The 22,868-nt window shown below is 40.5% G+C and overlaps 1 protein-coding gene across 3 annotated transcripts in view; it reads left to right on the top strand.

Moving 5' to 3' along the window:
* The window catches only part of ATRN (attractin), a 161,700-nt gene that overhangs the window by 92,527 nt on the left and 46,305 nt on the right, over positions 1–22,868 (top strand). For all 3 annotated transcript variants that reach the window (XM_086701794.1, XM_086701793.1, XM_086701795.1), the window contains exons 19-24: positions 3,321–3,458; positions 6,437–6,530; positions 8,647–8,699; positions 11,577–11,671; positions 14,301–14,379; positions 16,439–16,596. In XM_086701794.1, the coding sequence (XP_086557920.1) occupies positions 3,321–3,458; positions 6,437–6,530; positions 8,647–8,699; positions 11,577–11,671; positions 14,301–14,379; positions 16,439–16,596 (617 nt within the window). The remainder of the gene's footprint in view (positions 1–3,320; positions 3,459–6,436; positions 6,531–8,646; positions 8,700–11,576; positions 11,672–14,300; positions 14,380–16,438; positions 16,597–22,868) is intronic.

The following is a 22,868-nucleotide window of genomic DNA, read 5'->3' as shown; positions in this document are numbered from 1 at the left end:
CGTAATACCAGTCAGATTCAAGACTGTTTATTATTATGATACCATTTATATGAGATGGCCAAAAAAGAGCAAATATACGGAGAAAAAAAATAGCTTAACTGTTGACTAGGGCTGGGAGTGGGAATGAGGAATAATGGGCACGGGGTTTTCCAAAGTAGTGGCACCATTTTCCATTCTCACTAGAAGTCTGAAAAGGTTGAGATTTCTCCCCATGCTCATCAATGCCTGTGTCCGTTTTTTGATTGCAGATATTCTAGTATGTGAGAAACAGTATCTCACTGGTTTTGATTTGCATTTCTCTCATGACTGATGAAGTTGAGCATCTTACAGGCCATTTGCATCTTCTTTGGAGAAATGTCTATTCAAATTCTTTGCCCATTTTTAAATTGCATTATTTGTCTTTTCTTATGGACATGTAAAATTCTTTGTGAATTCTAGATACAAGTTCCTTACTGACTATATGATTTGCAAATATTTTCTTCCATTCTGTGGGTTTCTTTTTACTTTTTTGGTGGACTCTTTTGAAATATACAAGTTTTAAATTTTGTGAGTTCAGTGTATCTGTTTTCTTTTATCCCATGTGCTTTTGGTACTGTAAGAAATCAGTGCCTAACTAACCCAAGATCACAGAGATTTACTCCTGTTTTCTTTTTTTTCATGTTTGTTTATTTGAGAGAGAGAAAGTGAGTGATGCACTGGGGGGAGGGAGGGGCAGAGAGTGAGGGAGAGAGAGAATCTGAAGCAGAGAATTGATTCTCAAGAATCAGCCTGATGCGTGGCTCAGTCCCATCAACTGTGAGATCATGACCTGAGTCGAAATCAAGAGTCAGACTCAACCAACTCAGCCACTCAGGTGCTCCTCCTATGTTTTCTTTCTTTTTTTTTTTTTAATAAAATTTTTAAATGTTTATTTTCCCAAGAAACAGAGACAGAGCGTGAGCGGGGGAGGGGGTGAGAGAGAGAGAGGGAAACACAGAGTCCGAAGCAGGCTCCAGGCTCTGAGCTGTTGGCACAGAGCCCGATGTGGGGCTCGAACTCATGAACAGTGAGATCATGACCTGAGCCGAAGTTGGACACGACTAAGCCACCCAGGCACCCCTATGTCTTCTTTTTTAAAGTTTCATAGATTTTTCTCTTCTGTTTAGGTCCACAATCCATTTTGGGTTTATTTTTGTATGTTGTGTGAGGTTGAACAGACACAGAGCTGGTCACGAGATACTTCCTGCTGTTTGCCACTCTCCCGAAGGCTGCTCTGTCTCCCAGCCTCAGTTGGATTTTTCAAGTGTCAGTTGGTCAAGTGCATCTAGTCACTTTCCCTGTCCCCGCCTTCTACATTAGGAGACAGAATGTCTCAACTCCCCTTTTTCTATTAGATACCTGACACTCTGTTTTATAATTTCTAGAAATTGTTCAGTATTTCAGAAGTATCTCTCAATACACTTCTGATAGCACTTTTTCTTCTTATCCCATACTCTGATTGATTTATGTTTGTTTTTACATTTTTTTCTGTACTTTCAGTGGGATTTTGAAGGGGAAGAGAGAGAGAGAGAGAGAGAGAGAGAGAGAAACATTTGTTCAGTCTTTTTATCTTGAACTAGAACACAGATTTTTATTGGTAAATGGTTTTAGGTATTACATTTTGTGTGTGTGTTGTACTTTGCCCTTTTGACATCTATACAGTTGTTCACCTTAACAGGAACAACATGTATATCCCACACCAAGTATTCTTGGTGCATTCCTAACTGATAGAGTCATTCTTTTTTTTTTTTTTTAATTTTTTCAACGTTTATTTATTTTTGGGACAGAGAGAGACAGAGCATGAACGGGGGAGGGGCAGAGAGAGAGGGAGACACAGAATCGGAAACAGGCTCCAGGCTCTGAGCCATCAGCCCAGAGCCTGACGCGGGGCTCGAACTCATGGACCGCGAGATCGTGACCTGGCTGAAGTCGGACGCTTAACCGACTGCGCCACCCAGGCGCCCCTGATAGAGTCATTCTTAAGTTTTTCAGCTGCAGTCTGTATAGGACAAGTCAAATACCTGCAGGGATTAGAAAAGAGGTGGGTAAACAGAACTGATGCAAGACTGTGGAAGGTTACCGAGACAGTGAAAACCTGTATCACGTTGGTCAACCAAGAGAGATCTGCAAAGACTGCTAAAAAGTAAACCTTAGATGTTTTCACCACAAAAAAGCAATAGTAATTATGTGATATGAGGCAAGGCTAACATTACGGTAGTAATCATTTAGTGATATAGAAGTGTGTCAAATCAATGCATTGTACTCCTTACACAGTAGTATCTCAGTAGAGCTGGAGGGGAAAGACAGACTTGCAGAATGAGATCTTCCATCTGTAGTGGTACAGGTTATGCACTCTGTGGATGGCCCCACTGGAATCTGCAGTGAACAGCAGTCCTGAGAGGCCCAGGTTTTATATACCTTTCTAGTTGTAAAGTCCTATATGCATCAAGAATCTTACTAACTCCACTTGTGGAAATGTTTTTATATATAAAGTGGTTATTTTTCTAAAAGAAAAATTGAAAGCAAACTAAATATCAGGATGTAAGGGAATGGTTAAATAACTTGTGATTCATAGAAATCATTCTGCCATTTAAAGTTTGATAGGGGTGCCTGGGGGCACAGTCGGTTAAGTGTCCAACTTAGGCTCAGGTCATGATCTCACAGTTCATGGGTTCGAGCCCTGCATCAGGCTCTGTGCTGACAGCTCAGAGCCTGGAACCTGCTTCGGATTCTGTGTCTCCCTCTCTCTCTGCCCCTCCCCTGCTTGCAAGCTCTCTCTCTGTCTCTCTCACACAAATAAATAAATAAGCATTAAGAAATTTTTTATGGTTTATGATAGATGAAACAACGTGGTAAAGTAACCGTGCTATAAATTTTAAAAAATCAAAATTGAGTGTTAATATGAGCACAAACTGTGTTAAACTGTATAGAAAAAATACTGAAACTAAAATTCCAAATGTGCACAGTGATCTGTGGGTTGTGCAGTTGAATATGATTTTCCTCCCTTCCTTATGTTCTTCAAACTTACTCTCGTGAACATACATTATTTTACAAACAAGAGCAAATTATTTTTTTAATGGCTGTAGACTTTCACCTTGCTGTGGTGTATTTCTGATTTCCTGGACTAACCGTATATGGATGTTTTGATCTCATCTCTCAAACTAGTTTTTAGTGGGCCAGTTTTAATGATTTTGCATTTAGAGGTAATAAGGTAATAAAAGACAGTTGCAAGTAAATCTCGTGGAACTGACTCCACCCTATTCTACCATGGGACAGGCCCCTTCAGATTCTTTTTCTTTCAGCTTGCCAGTGCAATGGGCACAGCAAATGCATTAATCAGAGCATCTGTGAGAAGTGTGAGAACCTGACCACAGGCAAGCACTGCGAGACCTGCATATCTGGCTTCTACGGGGATCCCACAAATGGAGGAAGATGTCAGCGTGAGTCACGTCCCTCGGGGTTACTGACTGCAAAGCAGGCAGAACACAGTGCTTCTGTTTGACTTGAATATCTAGGAGGAAAAAAGCCATTTGGTTTTGGATACTGCATTTCTTTGTCATACTTGTCAGGAGCTCAGCTGAACGTGGGAGGGAGTGAGCAAGGCTGCCAAGTGTCTGAGTAGCTGGTTAAAGCAACGAGCCAAAAATGGAAGAGTTAAGCCTTTAATCATTCACTGTGAGGGTAAAGCAAAAGGCTTAAACCTGAACCCGGGAAAGCTCTGAGTCCCCTCGCTCCATTTCCACCCCCCTGGAGTGAATGCTAGATGTCCGTCAGGTGGATCAGCACAGAGGTGGGGAGAGCCCCTAACAGCAGGCTCCAGCGAAAGCCTGTAAGGGACCCTGAGCATGGGAGGGGAGTGGGAAAGTGCCAGGGACCTTACTGAACTTGGGAGCAGTGTCTTCAGGGCTACCCCCTTCTTCCCCCTGAGGAGGCTCAGCAGAGGCAAGAAGGTCTGCCCCAGACGTCAGATAAAGAGATGAGGGAATGCAGGCGCCTGAGCTAGAAATGCAGACATGTGAGAGCGTGGCCTACTGGGGGTGGGACAGGGGGGAGGCTGAGACCCTGCCGGCAGCTCCCTTCAGAGACTGCCACCCAGGCCAGTGCAGGAGGCCAGCGAGGTAAACCTGGGTCATGGGCTGTGGTCAGGTCCCAAAAACCACACACAGGGTTTTAACTAGATGCAGGACTCCTCAGCACTTCTAGTATATTTTAAGGATTTAAAATGATGAACTGCTTTTTGGCTTGTTCTTGTTTCCATTGGAAAGACCCTTCAGGTTCTGAGCAGGAAAGTAAATAAGAAAGGAAAATCTTTGCTCACTTCCCAAATCCCATCTCCAAACTCCTTAGCACGGCCCTTGAGAATCTGATCCCAGAGCAACCAGGAGAGAGGTGGCATTTTACCGTACATCCCTTCACCTCTCAGGGGTCAGTCTCCTCATCTGTAAAATGGGGAGAATAGAGTGGGGTTGAGGTGAAAGTGATCAGAGCAGGGCGTTCAGTAGATGTGGGCAGTTATTAGTACCCTCCTACTGCCCTTTCCCACCATTCTTAAGTAAAAAATTCTTGCTCAGATTAAAAGGTATTTAGTAAACATATGTTTCCTTCTCATTATGACTGGGCTTCATCTGTTCAATAGCAGTCAGAGTACCTGGCATTACTGGGGAGTGTACACAAGAAGCTGTGCCTGAGGCCCCCTCGGGCACCGGACCTCGGGCACCTTTATCATCTTCAAGACCATGCATTCTGACTAAAAGCTCACTGTGGCTTGTGGCCATGCGGGGAACCACATCCAGGACATGGGACTGACTGCTGGGCCTGCTTGTGCCTCCAGGTGCCATCATCCCCATTTCTGCAGCTGCCATTTAGAAAAATGACATCCTCTGAGGCATTTGTGGGGCTTGAGTTCACTTGTCCAGAATTTAGAGCTAGATTTCTTTTTCAGAGCTGCAATCTATAACAGCATGATTTTTAAAAAAAATTTTTTTTTTCAACGTTTATTTATTTTTGGGACAGAGAGAGACAGAGCATGAACGGGGGAGGGGCAGAGAGAGAGGGAGACACAGAATCGGAAACAGGCTCCAGGCTCTGAGCCATCAGCCCAGAGCCCGACGCGGGGCTCGAACTCACGGACCGCGAGATCGTGACCTGGCTGAAGTCGGACGCCTAACCGACTGTGCCACCCAGGCACCCCTATAACAGCATGATTTTTAAAATACTATGAGTGGCACCAAGTTTTTAATGTTTTCCTCTTAGAATTGTGTAGTCCTGAGTGAAGGACAGTGGCCATGATCTACTGAATGCTTACCGTGTCTCATTCATGTATTATCTCCCATCATCCTTGCATCTAGCCTGTGAGGTGGATACTGTTTTCATCCCCATTGCATAGACAAGGAAAGTGAGGCCTAGAGAAGGTAAATAGCATGCCCAGACGAGCTCCTCCTTACAGAGGAGCTAAGTGCGGAAGAATGAACTCGTGCCCAGGCAGCCTGACGTCAGGCCTGAGCTTCTTGCTAACACACCCCACTCCTCTCTGTACCCAGCAGAGCCAAGAGCAGAACACTCGTGCTTCTGACTCCAGCATCCAACCTCTTAACCGCTGCCCTATGCAGTTTCGTGAGTTTCTTTGGGCGATTTTTTTCTTCACAGGATTTATTTTAAGTACACCTGTCCTCAGCCCTAATGCCTTTAATTTATTTACAGAAAAACAAGGTGTAAAGTGAAAAGGTATTGAGCGAAAGACTTGTTTCATCCCATGTATAAAATGTGTCCTGGCTCACACTTATGCGTTGGATGAAGAAGGTGATTTGTTGATGGCTGGAAGAAGAGGTGACAGGAGTTGTCTTCTGCAGAGGCTAAAGTGGAAGCCAGGGTAGTGAGCCTTGCGGGGCCCCTGACCTGCCATTGCAATTTCACCCCAGTTCTGAGCCCTGTTAGGATTTGAAACGTAGCCTTTGTGGAGCAGGCACCTCAGCTGAGGCTGAGCGGCCAGACCAAGCCTCCCCTCAGGGGCTGTCATTGCTCAGAGCATCTCCGTGGGGGCAGGGACTGTGTCTGTGTCCCCACACCCAGCGCCATACTGGAGATGCTTCACAAATATTTACTGAATGAATGAGTCATAGTAGTGAAAATCCATCTATCAAAAAGATCAAAATAGATCAAAATGGTTGCTTCAGATGGCAGTGGGAACCAGCATTCTCTTTCCTCCTGTCCTTGGATTTTGGTTCTTTTAATGTTACCTTTACATTATTTGAGATAAATCATTAGCTGAAAAACTTGAATCTTATCCTTTAAATGCTTTCATTTTCATCTGTCTTTCCTATCAAATCCAATCCAGATAAAATTACATGTTTTAGGAAAGTCTGTGATAGTAGTCATCTCTTAAGCCAGTTGTGACCTCCATTCCTTTTCCTTCCCCCAGCGTGCAAGTGCAATGGGCATGCGTCGCTCTGTAACACCAACACGGGCAAGTGCTTCTGTACCACCAAGGGCGTCAAGGGGGACGAGTGCCAGCTGTGAGTACCACACCCTCGGGCCCCTGCCACAGGCCACACCTGGAGTCAGTGACTGACAGCCAGGCAGGCTGGGTCTGTGCCTTGTTGTCATGGGCTCTGGGGGATCCCCGGGTTGATGGATTTGGAAGTTCGCCCTTTCTACTTCAGACAGGTCTAATTTGGTCAGCCTCCATACTGAAGAGGTCGTAGGTTCAGCAGCAGTTCCTTAATGGTTCTTTAGTTCACATTTTATGTTTGAGTGACACTGACATTTCCTGGGTTCCTGACTTAGATTCATCTTTTCACCTCAGTCGCTACTCAGTTTTTGTCACATCCAGGGATTACACCCTTTCCCAAGAAATTTGGAAGAACTGGTATTCCAGGACAGTGTTTTATTTAGCATTTTGGTTGTCTGGTAGTAGAGATGATCCTCAGGGCTTTAACCCATCCCTCCTTATTCTAGCATTTTCCTTGGTGAAGTATGTCAGACGTCTTCCAAGGAAGAGTCTGGGGTTCCCATCCATGAGGATGCAGATAGCGTCAGACAGACATGGAGCTTTAGCCCTGGCTGAGCCTCCACTGAGCACGGTGCTCTTGAGACAAATCACTTAACCAAGCTGAGCCTCAGTTTTCCTGTTCATCAATAGTGGGACTAGCAATAATTGTTTTTAGTGTTCTGGTGAGTTGAAACAAGAGATTGTTCCCCAACAAGTATATACCTGTCTGCCTCCCCAGAAAACCTCATAAAACACGTGTTCCAGGTTGACTCGTTCTCAAGAAGAGACTTAAGTGAGAGAAATGCATAGTAGTATCACAGCATTGAGCTGATACAAACAAATACATCATTGGTGAACTTTTTTTCCCTCAAAGAACAGTAGTAATAATGTCACCAGTGACCCAGACCTTGCTGGTGATGTTCAAGGAAAGAATTGCTCTGTCTGCATTTTATAGTTCACACTGCTGTGCATATTTACTGGTTTCATGATGCCTTAAAGCTAGTATATGAAGAAATGTTTAATCAAAGATTAAGTTTAGCCTTGTGATCTAGGCTCCTTTAAACAGAAAAATATAATAGAACAAAATTAATGACTCCTTTTCTCAGGTGTACAATAATGAAATGAGGTATAGGTCCAGTAAAAGACTTTCTCTTCAAGAGATTTTATTTATTTGTTTTTTATGTTTATTTATTTTTGAGAGAGAGAGAGAGTGTGTGAGTAGGGGAGACACAGAGAGAGAGAGGGAGACACAGAATGCAAAGCAGGTTCCAGGCTCTGAGCTGTCAGCACAGAGCCCGACACGGGGCTCAAACTCACGAACCATGACTTGACCCGAAGTCGGACACTTAACTGACTGAGCCACCCAGGCACCCCTGTTAAAGAGATTTTAGATACAAGCAAGAGCTAAGAATCACCTGGGATCAAAGGACACAATATCCCGTATTATTTATCTGAGAAGAGTGCTTGACCCAAGCTTTCCTCCCTTTCTTATAGCTCTTAGCTACTGGGCCTGCCAAGTATGAATGACCTTGTGAAGTGGGAGATTGGGTTTTGCTGATGTTCATAAATGATATTTGTGTATTTCAGTGAAGGAGTAATGATTTCTTTTTTATTAGACTTTATTTTTTTTCTTCAGACTGGTGAACCACGTTCAAGGGTTTAACAAACAAACAAATAAATAAATAAATGTGATTCTCAGTGTTTAGCCTTTGCCTGCTTATTTTTACAGAACAGGATCAGTTTTATTCAGGGAGAAGAGGAAGGAAGTGAGAAATGAATATTTGAAAAATATTTTAACTTCAGTCTTAGAGGAATATTTAGTCCACACAAAAGTAAAAATGTGTTTTTTATGTGTTTCCAAAAAACCAAGGATCTAGGTTTATTATATTTGGATTTGTCTCCTGTACTTTGGCAAATGTTTATTCGTTGGCGGTGCTGTGAACTGCTGGGCCATCACTACTGAACCTGAACACAGACTCTCATCAAGCTCCCTGATCTGAGTAACAGTGAAGAATGTAATTGTACAGACTCAGACTTGTTTTCAGTTTAGTTTTATATAAAGGGATCTGCTTGATTTTAAAATGAATGTAGATTTTGTTTTACCTAGCAATAGAAAATAATCTTCATTTTTATCCTCCTAGATGTGAAGTAGAAAATCGATACCAGGGAAACCCTCTCAAAGGAACATGCTATTGTAAGTGTTATCACAATTCATATTTGTCTAAAGGCCAAATAGATCAATAAAACTTCATACTTTAACATGGGTTGAGAATGGTAAGTGCTATAAGAATATCATGGAGGTGTGTCCTAATTTGATGTGTTTCCATTCTATCACATTTACTACATTTATGTTAATTACCTCTTTAGGAACTAATAAATAAAATATTTAATGATTAACTTACAGGGAAAGGTAAACCTGGCAAAGGGGCCAGGTTCTTATGGGTAAATGTATTTTCTTTCTATAGGAAAATCCACATAGTGGACAAAGTTACAGAACCAGAGAAACGGAGTAACGTTTTCACATATCCACTCTAATTTTGTACTTGTTTTCCTGGATTGAATAGCATCCACTCAAAATTCATGTCCACCTGGAACCTATAAATGTGACACACACACATATATATACACATATATACATTGTATGTGTATGTGTGTATATAATATATGGAAATATATACACATATATCTCTTTTAGAAGAAATGAGAAAAACTTCATAACTTTGTGTAGGGGAAAGAATTCTTAGATATGATTCTAAAAGCACAACTCATAAAAGAAATACAATTTTTAAAAATTTTAAAAATTTTTATTTATTTTTGAAAGAGAGAGAGCAAGAGTGGGGGAGAGGCAGAGAGAGAAGGAGGCACAGAATCCCAAGCAGGCTCCAAGCTCTGAGCTGTCAGCACAGAGCCCAAGGTGGGGCTCAAACTCACAAACCGTGAGATCGTGACCTGAGCTGAAGTCAGGTGCTCAACCGACTGAGCCACCCAGGCACCCAGAAAGAAAAAATTATTTATTGGGACTTTATCAAAAGTTAAAACTTGTATTTAAAAGAATACCATTAAAAAGTAAAAAGCCACAGAGAAGAAAAAATGTTTGCAAATTATGTATTTGATAAGGAGCTTGTATCCAGAATATATTAAAAAAAAAAAACAAAACAACAGCACTTTTACAACTAAATGAGGAGACAATTCAAGTTGAAAACAGGGAATGATTTGAATAGACATTTCACCAAAGAAGACAGTTGGCCAACATGAACAAAAGACTTAGTAACATCACACATTTGGGGTATGTGTATTAAAACCACAGTGAGGCACACCCCTAGAATGACTAGAATCAAAAGTCAGTCCTGTGACTTAATAGATGACTGGATTTTCACCTCTGCTCTACATTCAGTCTGTTGAATACACCTCTTTGGTTAAGGTACATTAAGAAAAACCTGGCCTCACCAGATAGAGTTGGAAAGGAGTAGAGTATTTTAATAACCTTTTCAGTTAATTATGGATACTATCCTTTGATATCATACCAAAACTAGACAACTGGTTATTTCTTAAAGACCAGTTAAATGTGGAACTCGAAACCATATCAGTGAATTTTTTGTAATCTGGTACATTACACCGTATCTATCTTGGAAAACAAAGCCAATACCCAATGCCAAGTTTTAGCAATGCTATGGGAAACTGGAACCTTCATGCATGCATTCTTTATGGGATATAAAATGGTGTAGGCACTCTGGCAAACCATTTGGCAGTTTCTTAAACAGTAAAAAATAAACTTAACAACAAGTCTCCGTTTCCCTCTTCTTCTGGCTCCTGGCAGTCACCATTCTGTTTTCTGTTTCTATAATGTTGACTGCTCTAGGCACCTCATATAAGTGGAATCATACAGTATTTGTCTTCTGTGGTTGGCTTATTTCGTTTGGCATAGTGTCTTCAAGATTGTTCCAGGTTGTAGTATATGTCAGAATTTCCTTCCTTTTTAATATTCCACTTTATGTATACTGTTGACGGACCTTTGGGTTGCTTCCATCTTTTGGCTATTGTGAATTATAGCCATGATCTGTTTGGCTGCTATGAATATGGTGTACAAATATCACTTCAAGATCCTACTTTCAACTCTTTGGGTATGTACTCAGAAGTAGAATTGCTGGATCATTTGGTAATTCTACTTTTAATTTTTCGAGAAACTACCATACTGTTTTCCACGTTAGCTGCACCATTTCACATTCCCACAAGGTTTCCAGTTTTTCCACATTCTCACCAACCCTTGTTCTTTTCTTTTTCTTTTTTTTTTTTGTAGTAGCCATCTTACTGTGCATGAGGTGGTATCCCATTGTGGTTTTGATTTGTATTTTCCTAGTGATTAATGATGTTGAACTTCTTTTCATGTGCTTACTGGCCATTTTGTATATCTTCTTGGGAGAAGTATCCATTCAAGTCCTCTGTTCATTTTTAAATCAGGTTGTTGAGTTGTACAATAGACTTTTTAGAATTAAATTCTACCATCTTGGGCAGCTAGCTCTTTCTGCCCATGGGTCCTGTCCCCATGTTTTAATAAAACCACCTTTTTTGGACTAGGAAAAAAAAAATCATACCATCTTTGGCCATTAGTTTCTCTCTAAAGGCATGTTCTTTTGCTACATCACTTTAGTGTTCGAATGCTTTCTTGCTTTCTAGAATAAGATGTCAAGGCACATATTCCTTGCTCAAGACCTGGGATCAGCCTATTTTTCCATGGAGTCTCGATTCCTTTTATATCATTAATTTATAGCTGTGTATCTTTAAGCAAAACCTAGCGTGTAATAGATGTACAATTAATATTTGTAGGTGAGTGAGGTTGGAGCCTAAAGTCTCAGCCAGGATCATGATACAAGGAGAGTTTGATAGGTTATTCCAAATAAAACAATACTGCCCACAGACTTTATTTCCTTTGAAAAGCTTCCTAGTTCCCAGTTATAAGTGAGCTAAAAGTGTTTCCTGGCTGTTGAATATTTATAAGAAAATCAGTCTGTATCTCTAAAGACTTGTTCTGTTTTGTTTTAATTTTTGAATATACATTTATTTCTTTCTATAGATACTCTTCTTATTGACTATCAGTTCACCTTTAGCCTGTCCCAAGAAGATGACCGCTATTACACAGCCATCAATTTTGTGGCGACACCTGATGAAGTAAGATTTTAAAATTTTTCTTGCTTTGTTTTGAATTCATGTGACTCTTTTTCTTGATCCTTATGGATAGAAGCACGGCATTAGCATGGTCTCCGAAGTGGAGTACGCAGGACTGTTTAGAGGTGCAGGAAAGAAATGTTAGGATCTACATTTTATCTCCTCTCCATCTCAAAGACAAGAGTGACGTTGTTAAGATTTATCAGGATCTGATACACAGGCTGACACTGATTCCACACATACTTGGTTTGCCCATCAACCCATTGCATCCCCATACAGGAAAGGAGAGCAGACTGCAAGGGGAGCTCCCCGATAGAGGGGCGCATGGCAAGGCCCAGATTTATTTCTTAAAATGGACCAGACGCTTAACAAGTACCCTCGGAGAGACTGCAGATTGAAATGAATGCCAGTGATACGAGGACGATGGCAGAGGTGACGCTTCTGTGCCTAGAATAAGTTGTTAGCCTCAGTAGGAGGTAAAACTGGTGAAGGTGCAATTGAGTCCAACAAGAAGTTGGCCAGAAATCATTGAAATTATTAAGACTGTTGTTTGAAATGTGGGTTTGTATCTTCTTTCATTAACGATGAACCACAGCCTGCCGTAAGGTACTACCTAGGGGTAGAGGGAGCCAACATAGCACGACATTTAAAAGTGAAGCATTTAGAACATGAAGGCACACCTATATGATTTTTTCAATGAAATATAAAGTCATTCAATGGCCAGTCCAGTACGTAATGAAATTTCAGTAAACTTGATGATAAATTATTTAGGGACCTCCTTTAAACTTTCTTATTTCTCATCAACATACACAAAGCCATTTACTGTCACAAAATTCCTGTCACAATAAACATAACAAATAATACACAGAGGATAATATGACAGTAGGCCCATTTATATTCCTTTGTTAACAGACATTGTTAACATTACTAAATTAAAAAAAAAAAAATAAATTAGTAGTAGAATAAAATCCAGAGTGTGGGATGTTTATTATATAATGAAATGAAAGTAAGATTTATTTTTTATATTCCATTTTAATGGTAAATTTAAAGAAAAGTGAACTAGAGAAAATCTATTCCAATGAGTGAATTTCTTTTTAAGTAAAAACAATAAGTAACCTTAATGAAAATATTCTGTGGACACACTGTATGTCGTATCATTTGAATGGCTCTGGTGACTGGAATTTAAAAAAAAAAAAAGGTTTTAAGATAAGGTTATACCAAAGTACCACACATATAAAATTTGTTTAATACCTTATGCCTCAGCAAGTGGTTGAAGGATGTCTTTCAGGATGTGATTGATGTTGTTGATTTTATTTTAAAGAAACAAGACTCCTCGTAATGCTTCTTGATGAGGTGAGGAGCTACGAAAATCTTTTAACCTCTCTGGAGTTCCTTGTTTATCTTATGACAGAATATTTAATAGAATTATCCAATGTGTATGCTCTGTCTTTCATAAAAGCACTAGGATTTCAAGTTTATTGATCCTTTCGAAAAGAAGTAATTATTAGTAGTGTGCTTCCAATAAACATAAACACTTGAGCTGTCCCCTGCAAGAGGACAGTGAGGTTATGTCAGTAAATGAGAAGGTAAATAACTGCTTTGCGAGAGAAACTTCCGGGTTGGAGATCACATTTTGAAAATGACTGTTTGGAAACGTTTCCACTGTTGAGATTTTGTGCTGTAAAGACCATTACAAATCTTACCGATCTGACTTGTTTTTTGATCTTTCAAGATACAGAATTTCAGCAGGATTGGATCCGTTTACAAAATTTAAAAATACGACTCTGATTCACTTGCAAAAACAATTCTTTGACCACAAGAAAGAGATTTATTCGTCAAATTTCAGTGAAAACTTAAAATTAGCATCAGTTTACCCATTGTAGCCAACAGTGTGCTTCTTCCCATTGGCTCAGCACATTTCTCAGAGATGTCTTTTTCAGTCATTAAAATCAAGGATCAAAATAACCTAGTTCTTCAAATAGTTGTCTTTAAGTGGTAAAAGGATTTCAAAGCTAATGAGGAATATTCAGTCATATTTCTCTTGATTTTTTTTAGTGAGAGAAAAATGTTCTTTCACATCCCAAATGGACACAAAGTATTTTTTTTAAGTTAGTTTATTTCAGTTTTATATGCTTTTTTAAAAAACCATTTCCATTTTGGAGAACTTCACAATATATGTAATCTATCAGCTCAGAAGTATGTAGGTTTAATTTATAAATACACATAAACTGGGGACTTGGTTAAGTGTTTACGTATTGGTGTGAGCTCTCCCGACATTTGAAGCCCAACTACCTAGATGATCCTTATGAGGCTGCTTCCCCTAACATAGGCCATATGATTTAAGACATTGTGCTCTGGTGAGGGGTTTTTTAAAAGATACTTTTTCATAGAGTTAGGCATATGAGAAAGCATTAAATTATATATACTTTTAAGGGAGAGAAATGAAATTTATTTGGGAAAACTGGTTAGAAATGTTAACTCATATTTTATAAGTGTGAGTTTCTTTTAAGACATCGTAAAATACCTGTTTTGTAACTAAGAAAATTGAGAGTAATAAAATTTGATTACTGTTTTCTTTCAAAATCTGGAAACCGTTATAATTAATTTTCTAACTGTTCGCACCTCTCATCAGCAAAACAGGGATTTGGACATGTTCATCAATGCCTCCAAAAACTTCAACCTCAACATCACCTGGGCTGCCAGCTTCTCAGGTAAAGACATACCTAGAGAAGACCTTTGAAGTGGAAGTAGCAGATTGAGAAAAGTGATGTAGTTGTTGAGAAAAGGGGCTCTGGGGACAGACAGATGGGTTTGAAACCCACTTTTGCCACTTACTACCTGGGAGACCTTGAACCAAGTGTCCAAACCCCTCTCTAGACCTTAGGGTTGTCGTAAAGAGAAGATAACGATACTTACCTCCTAGAACTGCTGTGTAGATGAACTTAGGTTATATGTGCCAGCGCCTACCACGGTGTCAGACTCAGTACATGCTCACCACCCCTGCCCTGCTACCAGCTTTAATAGCATTGCTGTAGCCACTGCTCCGGCACTCCCGTCACCTCCCCATCCATGCTTCAGAAGGACAATATGGAAATGACTCAGAGTTTCAAGAAATGGAAATATTTTAAATAGAATGAGATCTTAGTAAGTAAGGGGAAATATACTTTGGGAATTAAATCAAGCTCTCAGAGCATAGTGTTTGCTAGCCTGTTAACCTTGCTACGATTCACTAAGGAAAATCTGAAGAAGTAACAGTTGGGCCTGATGTAGTGCTTATGAACATAGCTTGGCAGATCTGGGTTTGAACTCTGCCTGTTACTATGCTGCACTGTGCGATTAGGCAAATTCAGCTTTCTGAGCCAGTTTCTCATGTATACAAGGGATGATTAAAACACCTAGCTGTGCAGAACATGGTGAGGATGAAATGACATAATAAACAAAGTAGTCAATGTAGTGCTTGAAACATGGTTATTTTTCACTCAATGTTAACTGCATGTCATTATCATTACTCTTACAATACTTGTTTTTGGTCACAACAACACGACCAATCAGATGGAAGCAAAATTAATTTTTTTTTAATGTTTTTATTTATTTTTGAGACAGAGAGAGATGAGCGGGGGGGGGGGGGGGGGGAGAGAGAGAGGGAGACACAGAATCTGAAGCAGGCTCCAGGCTCTGAGCTGTCAGCACAGAGCCTGACGCGGGGCTCAAACTCACGGACTGTGAGATCATGACCTGAGCTGAAGTCGGATGCTCAACCGACTGAGCCACCCAGGCACCCCTAAACGTAACCTTTGTATGTATTATGTTTATCATATCTTAAAAGATGTGCTATCTATATTAAGACATGTTTATCACGTCTTAAAAGATTGTATAGAATTCAGAGAAGGTTTAGAAACTTGCGGTGAGGAGACACTTCCAAGAAAAAGTCGGAATTATGAGAGCCTTGGGAGAAGGACAACATCTCTTAGCATGTGAATGCTTTTCAATGACTCTCTTAATAAGGACCCAAAAACCTGGGCTCCAGTCACAGTATTTGATGCAGACATGGGAAAAAAAATCTGTTTTTTGAGTCTTTGTAGATACTAGAATTCCTGGCTAAGGGAGAATATGGAATATTGAAGGGCTATTTGGGAAGAGGATAAGTTTTTGCCAGATTGAGGGGATTTAAATACAGTTGTAGCTGATAACAGAAGGGACGGAGTGATTCCCTAGAGCTCCTTTCTCCCTGCTGCTGTTGAGACATGAGGTCACTGCTAGTTAGGAAGGGAGAGGTGACTCTGTCCCTGATATGGGGGATCAGTAGTACTGACAAACAGGTATAAAGGGGAAACGTAAAGCAGTTGAAGTGTTAACGTGCAGAGTGAGGGCCATTGCTTGTCAGCAGGATTCCAGTGGTATCTGTATTTTCACAACTGCATGCCATCGTTTCAGTGCTGAGGAGTTCCGAGACCCCTGCAAAAGCATTCTGGTTAAGGGCACAGCATTGTGTATCCGCCTTCCTGCTGCAAATCTCACCTCTGCTTTTTGCTGGCTGTGTGACCTGAGCCAAGTTACTAAATTTCTCTGAACCTCAGTTTCCTGATCTATAAATGAGAATAATAAGAGTTGTTGTTAGAACTAAAGGAGATTGTGCTCTTAAAGGCTGTTCCTGGAACATAGTGAGTGTTAAGTAAATGCTAAACTGTCATTATTAATGAGGACAGATTCTGTCCACAAAAAGAGAAATAAAAATGGGGCTCTTGTATTTCATTCTTTTCTTCCTGACAGCTGGAACCCAGGCTGGAGAAGAGATGCCTGTTGTTTCAAAAACCAACATTAAGGAGTACAAAGATAGCTTCTCTAATGAGAAATTTGATTTTCGCAACCATCCAAATATCACTTTCTTCGTCTATGTCAGTAATTTCACCTGGCCCATCAAAATTCAGGTAAGAAGTGCTTTTCGGTCTCAACCTGCAGACGTAGTGAAATCTCTTCAGTGGAGACTAAATCCACTAATATGGAACTTGAGGTAAATGAGGTGCACAGTATAGCTTTGCCTTTGTAGTCTCTGTGGCAAAGGAGCGTGAACACCTGAGCACCGTAAAGAAGGTGTGGTGGGGATGGCTTCAGTCACTTGAGAAGGGAAATGATACACGCTCTTGAAAGCAACTCGGCACATAACACGTTTGGTAACTACAGCTGTATTCATTTCTTCGCTGAGCACTTGCCATGTAAAAGCCTATAGGGCTTCGGTTCTGGGGGAAGGTGGGTATAAATGAAATAAACACACTTCTAACCAGCGAAAGCCAGAGTGTGGGATGTGCCATACAGAAAGATGCCACAAATGCGGGCAGAGTTTAGAGGAAGATAGCAACGGGTGGCAGGTTGCCTGTAAGAGCACAGGCCCTGCAGTCGGGCAGGGGGATGCGTCCTGGCTTGCTCCTAGACAGATCGTGTAGCCGCTCCACACCTCAGATTTTTTGTGTATGTGACCTGAAAGCATGTCACCTGCTGCTGCCACCGGTGTTATCAACCTTGATCGTTTTCTCTGTTCTCGGGTGACCAGTAGACTCCCTCTTATCCAAGACCCGTGACCTCATTTTTGCTCTTTATCATCTGCCGCTGTCCTCAAGGGCCTTGCCTCCATACTTTTCTCTTTTACCCCCTGTGTGGAATTCAGGGCTGGGTGGACTTCCAAGGGCTGGTTCACCTTTAGCCATCGAAGCACGGTCACAGGACGGGTCTGTGGCTGTTCACCGACTCTCAGAAGCAAGTCGTCACTGATCAGTGACGATGTGTTTGAAAAGGACTTGTGGTGATTTTGTGTCCATGTCTTGGGACTGTGACTACAGAGCAATCTTCTCCTTCCTGGAATGTGAGGATAGGTTCTGTGTTGTGGTTTTTTTTCTCACCAACCACTTTCCTTTTTCTGTCTAGTGGTCTACCAATGTGCTCATCCTCTAATCGGCTTTTCCCTTTGCTCTTAGACACTGTCTGCTTCCCTCCTTGGCCAGCCTTCTCATAGTGTTGGCTCCCTATCTGTGCTTCCTCTTATCTACTTGTCCATCAGCCCACACAGCAGTGCCTCCTTCCCTCACCACATCCTGAAACTGTCCTATCTTAGCAGATGCCAGTCACTGAACTCTTCAGTCTCCTCACTGCTCTCTTGCTCACAGAGTGGTTTGAGTCACTGTCTTTCTGGCCTTCCTGGTCCTTTCTTTCCCTGATTCTCTGGCCAGTCTCTTCAGGGAATCTCCTTCCTTAAATATTGGGGTTGTCTGCGAATCAGTCACATCCCATACAGTTTCCCGGGGTAATTCCATCCCACCTGTAAGACTTACGGGATTCTCTGTATTGGTGATTCTCAGTGCTGTCTCCAGCCCAGCTTGTACTTGAGCTCCAGACCAATATTCTTGGTGGCTGCCTAGACATCTCTACCTGGACAATCACAAGCTCCTGCCTTTTGCACATAGTCATTCCTATGACCTCAGCCCCAAACCCCAGGCCTCTTTTCTCAGTGAATGACACCACCATTCGTCCAATTTCCTTTTGCTTTCCTTGTTAGATGTGTATATCAAGGTTAAACTAACCATTAGTAATTATAAATTGATTTTTTCTTCTTTCTGGAAGAGATTATATAAGATTAGAATTCTATGAACCTTGAGTACCTGATAGATCTCTCCTGTAAAATCATTAGATTTTGGTGTTTTATTTGTGGAGATTTTTTTAAACTGTTGATTCAGCTTCTTTAAAAGTTATAGGATATTTTGGATTTTCCCTTTCTGTTTGAGTCATTTAAAATAATTTTTTCTAGTTATTATTTATTTAATTTTTTCAGATGTATAGACATAGTTATTCACACTATCCTCTTACCTAATTTTTGCAGCATCTCTGCTTAAGAGTACTGAATCAGGGCGCCTGGGTGGCTCAGTTGGTTAAGCCACGACCTTTGGCTCAGGTCATGGTCTCACAGTTTGTGAGTTTGAGCCCTGCGTCGGGCTCTGTGCTGACAGCTCAGAGCCTGGAGCCTACTTCAGATTCTGTGTCTCCTCCTCTCTCTGCCCCTCCCCTGCTCACACTCTGTGTCTCTCTGTCTCTCAATAATGTTAAAAAAATCATAATAAAATAAAATAAATAAAAAAGAGTACTGAATCATACACTTAAAAATGTTTAAAATGGAGAGCACTTGGGGGTGCCTGGGTGGCCCAGTCGGTTGAGTGTCCAACTTCGGCTCAGGTCATGATCTCACAGCTCGTGAGTTCGAGCCCCATGTTGGGCTCTGTGCTGACAGTTCGGAGCCTGGAGCCTACTTCAGATTCTGTGTCTCCCTCTCTCTCTGCCCCTAACCCACTCATCTTCTGTTTCTGTCTCTCTCAAAAATAAATAAACATTAAAAAAAATTTTTTTAATTAAATAAATAAATAAAATAAAATGGGGAGTACCTGGGTGGCTCAGTTGGTTAAGCGTCCAACTTTGGCTCAGGTCACGATTTCACGGTTTGTGGGTTCAAGCCTCACATCGGGCTCTGTGCTGACAGTTGGGAGCCTGGAGCCTGCTTCGGATTCTGTGTCTCCCTCTCTCTCTCTGCCCCTCCCCTGCTTGTGCTCTCTGTCTCAAAAATAAATAAATAAGCATTTAAAAAAAAAAAGCTTAAAATGGTAAATTTTATCTTATGTAGGTTTTACCCTAATTTTAAAAAGTTTTAAATATCAAAGCAAGACTTTTTTTTTTTTTTTGGTAAATGTAGATAAACTTAATCTAAAATTTATACAAAAAGGCAGAGAGTCTACAATAGCTGTAACAAGTGTGAAAAAGAAGAATAAAGTGGGAGGAATCACTGTATATAATGTTAAGGTTTATTATTTAGTTACAGTAATCAAGACTTTGTGGTTGTTGGTGGAGGGATAGACAGATCAAGGAATAGAATAAAGAACCCTGAAACAGAACCACACAAATATGTCGATACGATTTTTGACAAAGAAACAAAGACAATTAATTCAGTGGAGGAAGGATAGCCTTTTCAAATAAGTACCGCTGGAACAATTAGGCAACAACAGACAAATAAATGAACTTTGATCTAAACCTCACATCTTAAACAAAATCAGCTCATTATAGATCATACCTTTTTTTTCCTAAGTAAAGTGGACACTTATTCAGCCTCTTGTCATGTCAAAATGTTTTGTGCATATGCTACTATAATTAGCACACCCTCTGTAACAGGCAAAATTGTACATCAAATTATATTTCATGTTACCTCATTATATAAAAATATAAAGTAAAAATGACCTATCATTTCCATGTAACATTACTATTAAACAGTTCAGCAGTAGATAATGAAGCATGAAATCTTAGTAAAATATGATACAGGAAGAGCATAATGTAATTCTCACTTGTTATTTGTTATGAATATACAAAGGCAAATTTTTTAAATGTTATATTTACTGAGATTCTGGCAATAGCTTTATGTAACAAGATACAGCATACCAGACCTGCCACTCAACTTGTTTATGGTAACTCTCAGCTTCAATCTGAAGCTGTTTAAAAAAAAACAAAAAAACAAATCAAAAGCCTGCTTTTTTTTTTTTTTTTAACATGCTAAGTATTTTGGCAAGTGTACTGTTAAACACAGTAAGAAATTTAAGATAGCAAGAATAAGAAGGTAATAAAAAGTACCTGTGTCTATTTGAAATGATTCCTCTCGAAAGCCAAAGTGTAGTCCAAATTAATTCAAATGTTATAACACATTCTCATGCTAAAAAACATTCAATATTATTGAAGTGGAGGTAAATCCCAGAACTTCGGGGGCTCTGCCATGCTGCAAAGAGCTGTTTCTCTGGTTCACTTGACAGAGTCCAAGGATATCAAAGGGCAAGACTGCTGTACGCAGCTCTGACCTCCCATGAAGCATGGCTACTATGTCCTCAAAAATAGGATGTGTGAGGATAAAAGGCACGCTATTCTGCTAGCTAAAGAGATAGCACCCTCCCCCTCAAAAGCCCATTCCCAAGATAAATGAAAGTATTTAAGGGCAAAAAATTAAAATACACTTACCTACAGAGTAAGGATTTTGAAATAATCAATGTGATTGCTATTTCAGAAATGTTAACTGAAGTCATCTGGTCATTTCTGATTACATCTTAATGATGTGTCCACGTTCAATTTCTGTGGACTCATCATTAGATACTTCTAGTCAAAAATATTAATTTTAGGAACTCTTGGGTGGCTCAGTCGGTTAAGTGTTCAACTCTTGATTTCAGCTCAGGTTATGATCTCACTGTTTGTGAGATAGAGCCCTGCATCGGGCTGTGCACTGGTCGGGCTCTGCACTGACAGTGCAGAGCCTGCTTGGGGTTCTCTCTCTCTCTCTCTCTCTCTCTCTCTCTCTCTCTCTCTCTCTCTCTCCCCCTCCCTCCCTCCCTCTCCCCCCCCAAAATAAACATTAAAAAAATATTAATTTTATCTCCAAATACTGTAACCACTAGCACAACTGCAGTGTGTTATCTCCAGGAGTTATTAAGGACGGGAAGAGAAAAAATAGAGACACAGAATCCAAAGCAGGCTCCAGGCTCTGAGCTGTCAGCACAGACCCCGACGCGGGGCTCCAACTCATGAACCACAAGATCATGACCTGAGCCAAAGTCGGACGCTTAATCGACTGACCCACTCAGGCGCCCCTTGAAGAAGAACTTTATATCCTAAGTCTGGGCAAAAGATTTCTAGATTTGACAACAAAAACATGACCCATAAAGGAAAAAATTGATAAATTGGACCACATCAAGACCAAAAGCTTTTGCTCTATGTAGTAAGACCCTGGCAAGAGGATGAAACAGTAAGCTACATACTGGGACAAAATTTTTGCAAATCATATTTCTAACAAAGCACTTGTATCTAGACTATAACAGTTCTCAAAACTCAACACTTTAAAAAAGAAGTACTCTAATTTAAAAATGAACAAAAGATGTGAAGAGACAGTTCATCAAGTAGTTTATACGTAACGGCAAATAAGGACATGAGATACGCAGATTCAGAAGCCATTAAAGAAGTGCAAATTAAAACCACAATGAGACATCACCACATACCTATCAAAATAGTGAGAACACCGAATGCTTGAGAGAATACAAAGAAATTGGATCACACATACATTGCTGGTGGGAAAGTAAGATGGTATAGCCACTCCGGAAAGTGGTTTGGCATCTTCTTATAAAACTAAACTTGCACTTAGTATACAACCCAGCATTTGCGTTCCTGGGCGTTTATCCCAGAGAAATGAAAACCGGTGATTACACAGACACCTGTACACCCATGTTTATAGCACCTGTGCAGCAATATTCAGCAGCGTTACTCATAATAGCCCCAACTAGAAACTACCCAAATATTCTTCAGCAGGTTAATGGCCACACTGTGCTACATGCATATCATATATATATATGTATGTAGTACATATACATATGTAATACTCAGCAATAAAAAGAAATAAACTATCGATACAATAATTTGGATGAATCCCAAGGAAATTTTGCTGAGGTGGGGGGAGGCTTAGCAATTTATATACTGTATGATTCCATTTCTATAACATTTGAAAATAAAAATTTTAGACCAAAAATAGAGATTTGTTTACTGAAGCTTCAACTTTTTCTGACTTTTCCTGACTGACCTCAGGACCTTCTTTTTTTTTTTTAATTTTTTTTTTCAACATTTATTTATTTTTTTGGGACAGAGAGAGACAGAGCATGAACGGGGGAGGGGCAGAGAGAGAGGGAGACACAGAATCGGAAACAGGCTCCAGGCTCTGAGCCATCAGCCCAGAGCCCGACGCGGGGCTCGAACTCCCGGACCGCGAGATCGTGACCTGGCTGAAGTCAGACGCCCAACCGACTGCGCCACCCAGGCGCCCCAACCTCAGGACCTTCTTAAAAGTGTTCACCTGATTAGGTCAGGCCCACCCGCACTCAAGGGGAGAGGATTATGCAGAGTGAATACACCAAGGTAATGGGAATTTTAGGTGGCATTCAGGGATTTAGGTTGTTTGACCCCATAGAGGTTGAGCTGTAGGCTTTAGTCAATACCATTTCACTTTGGTAATGCCTGACACTATCCAATTATAGATCAGATACATTTATAAAATATTTGATTTGGGGTCTAGTAAATATTATTTCTTGGCTTGTTTTAAGTTGAGGTTGTTTTCATACTGACATACCTTGTTACTTCTGACTCTGAT

Source organism: Puma concolor, chromosome A3, assembly GCF_028749965.1.
Source record: "Puma concolor isolate L17-30 chromosome A3, mPumCon1.1.hap2, whole genome shotgun sequence".
Classification (NCBI taxonomy): Eukaryota; Metazoa; Chordata; class Mammalia; order Carnivora; family Felidae; genus Puma; species Puma concolor.
Note: the sequence above shows the minus strand (reverse complement) of the source record. Positions and strands in the feature narration are given on the sequence as shown.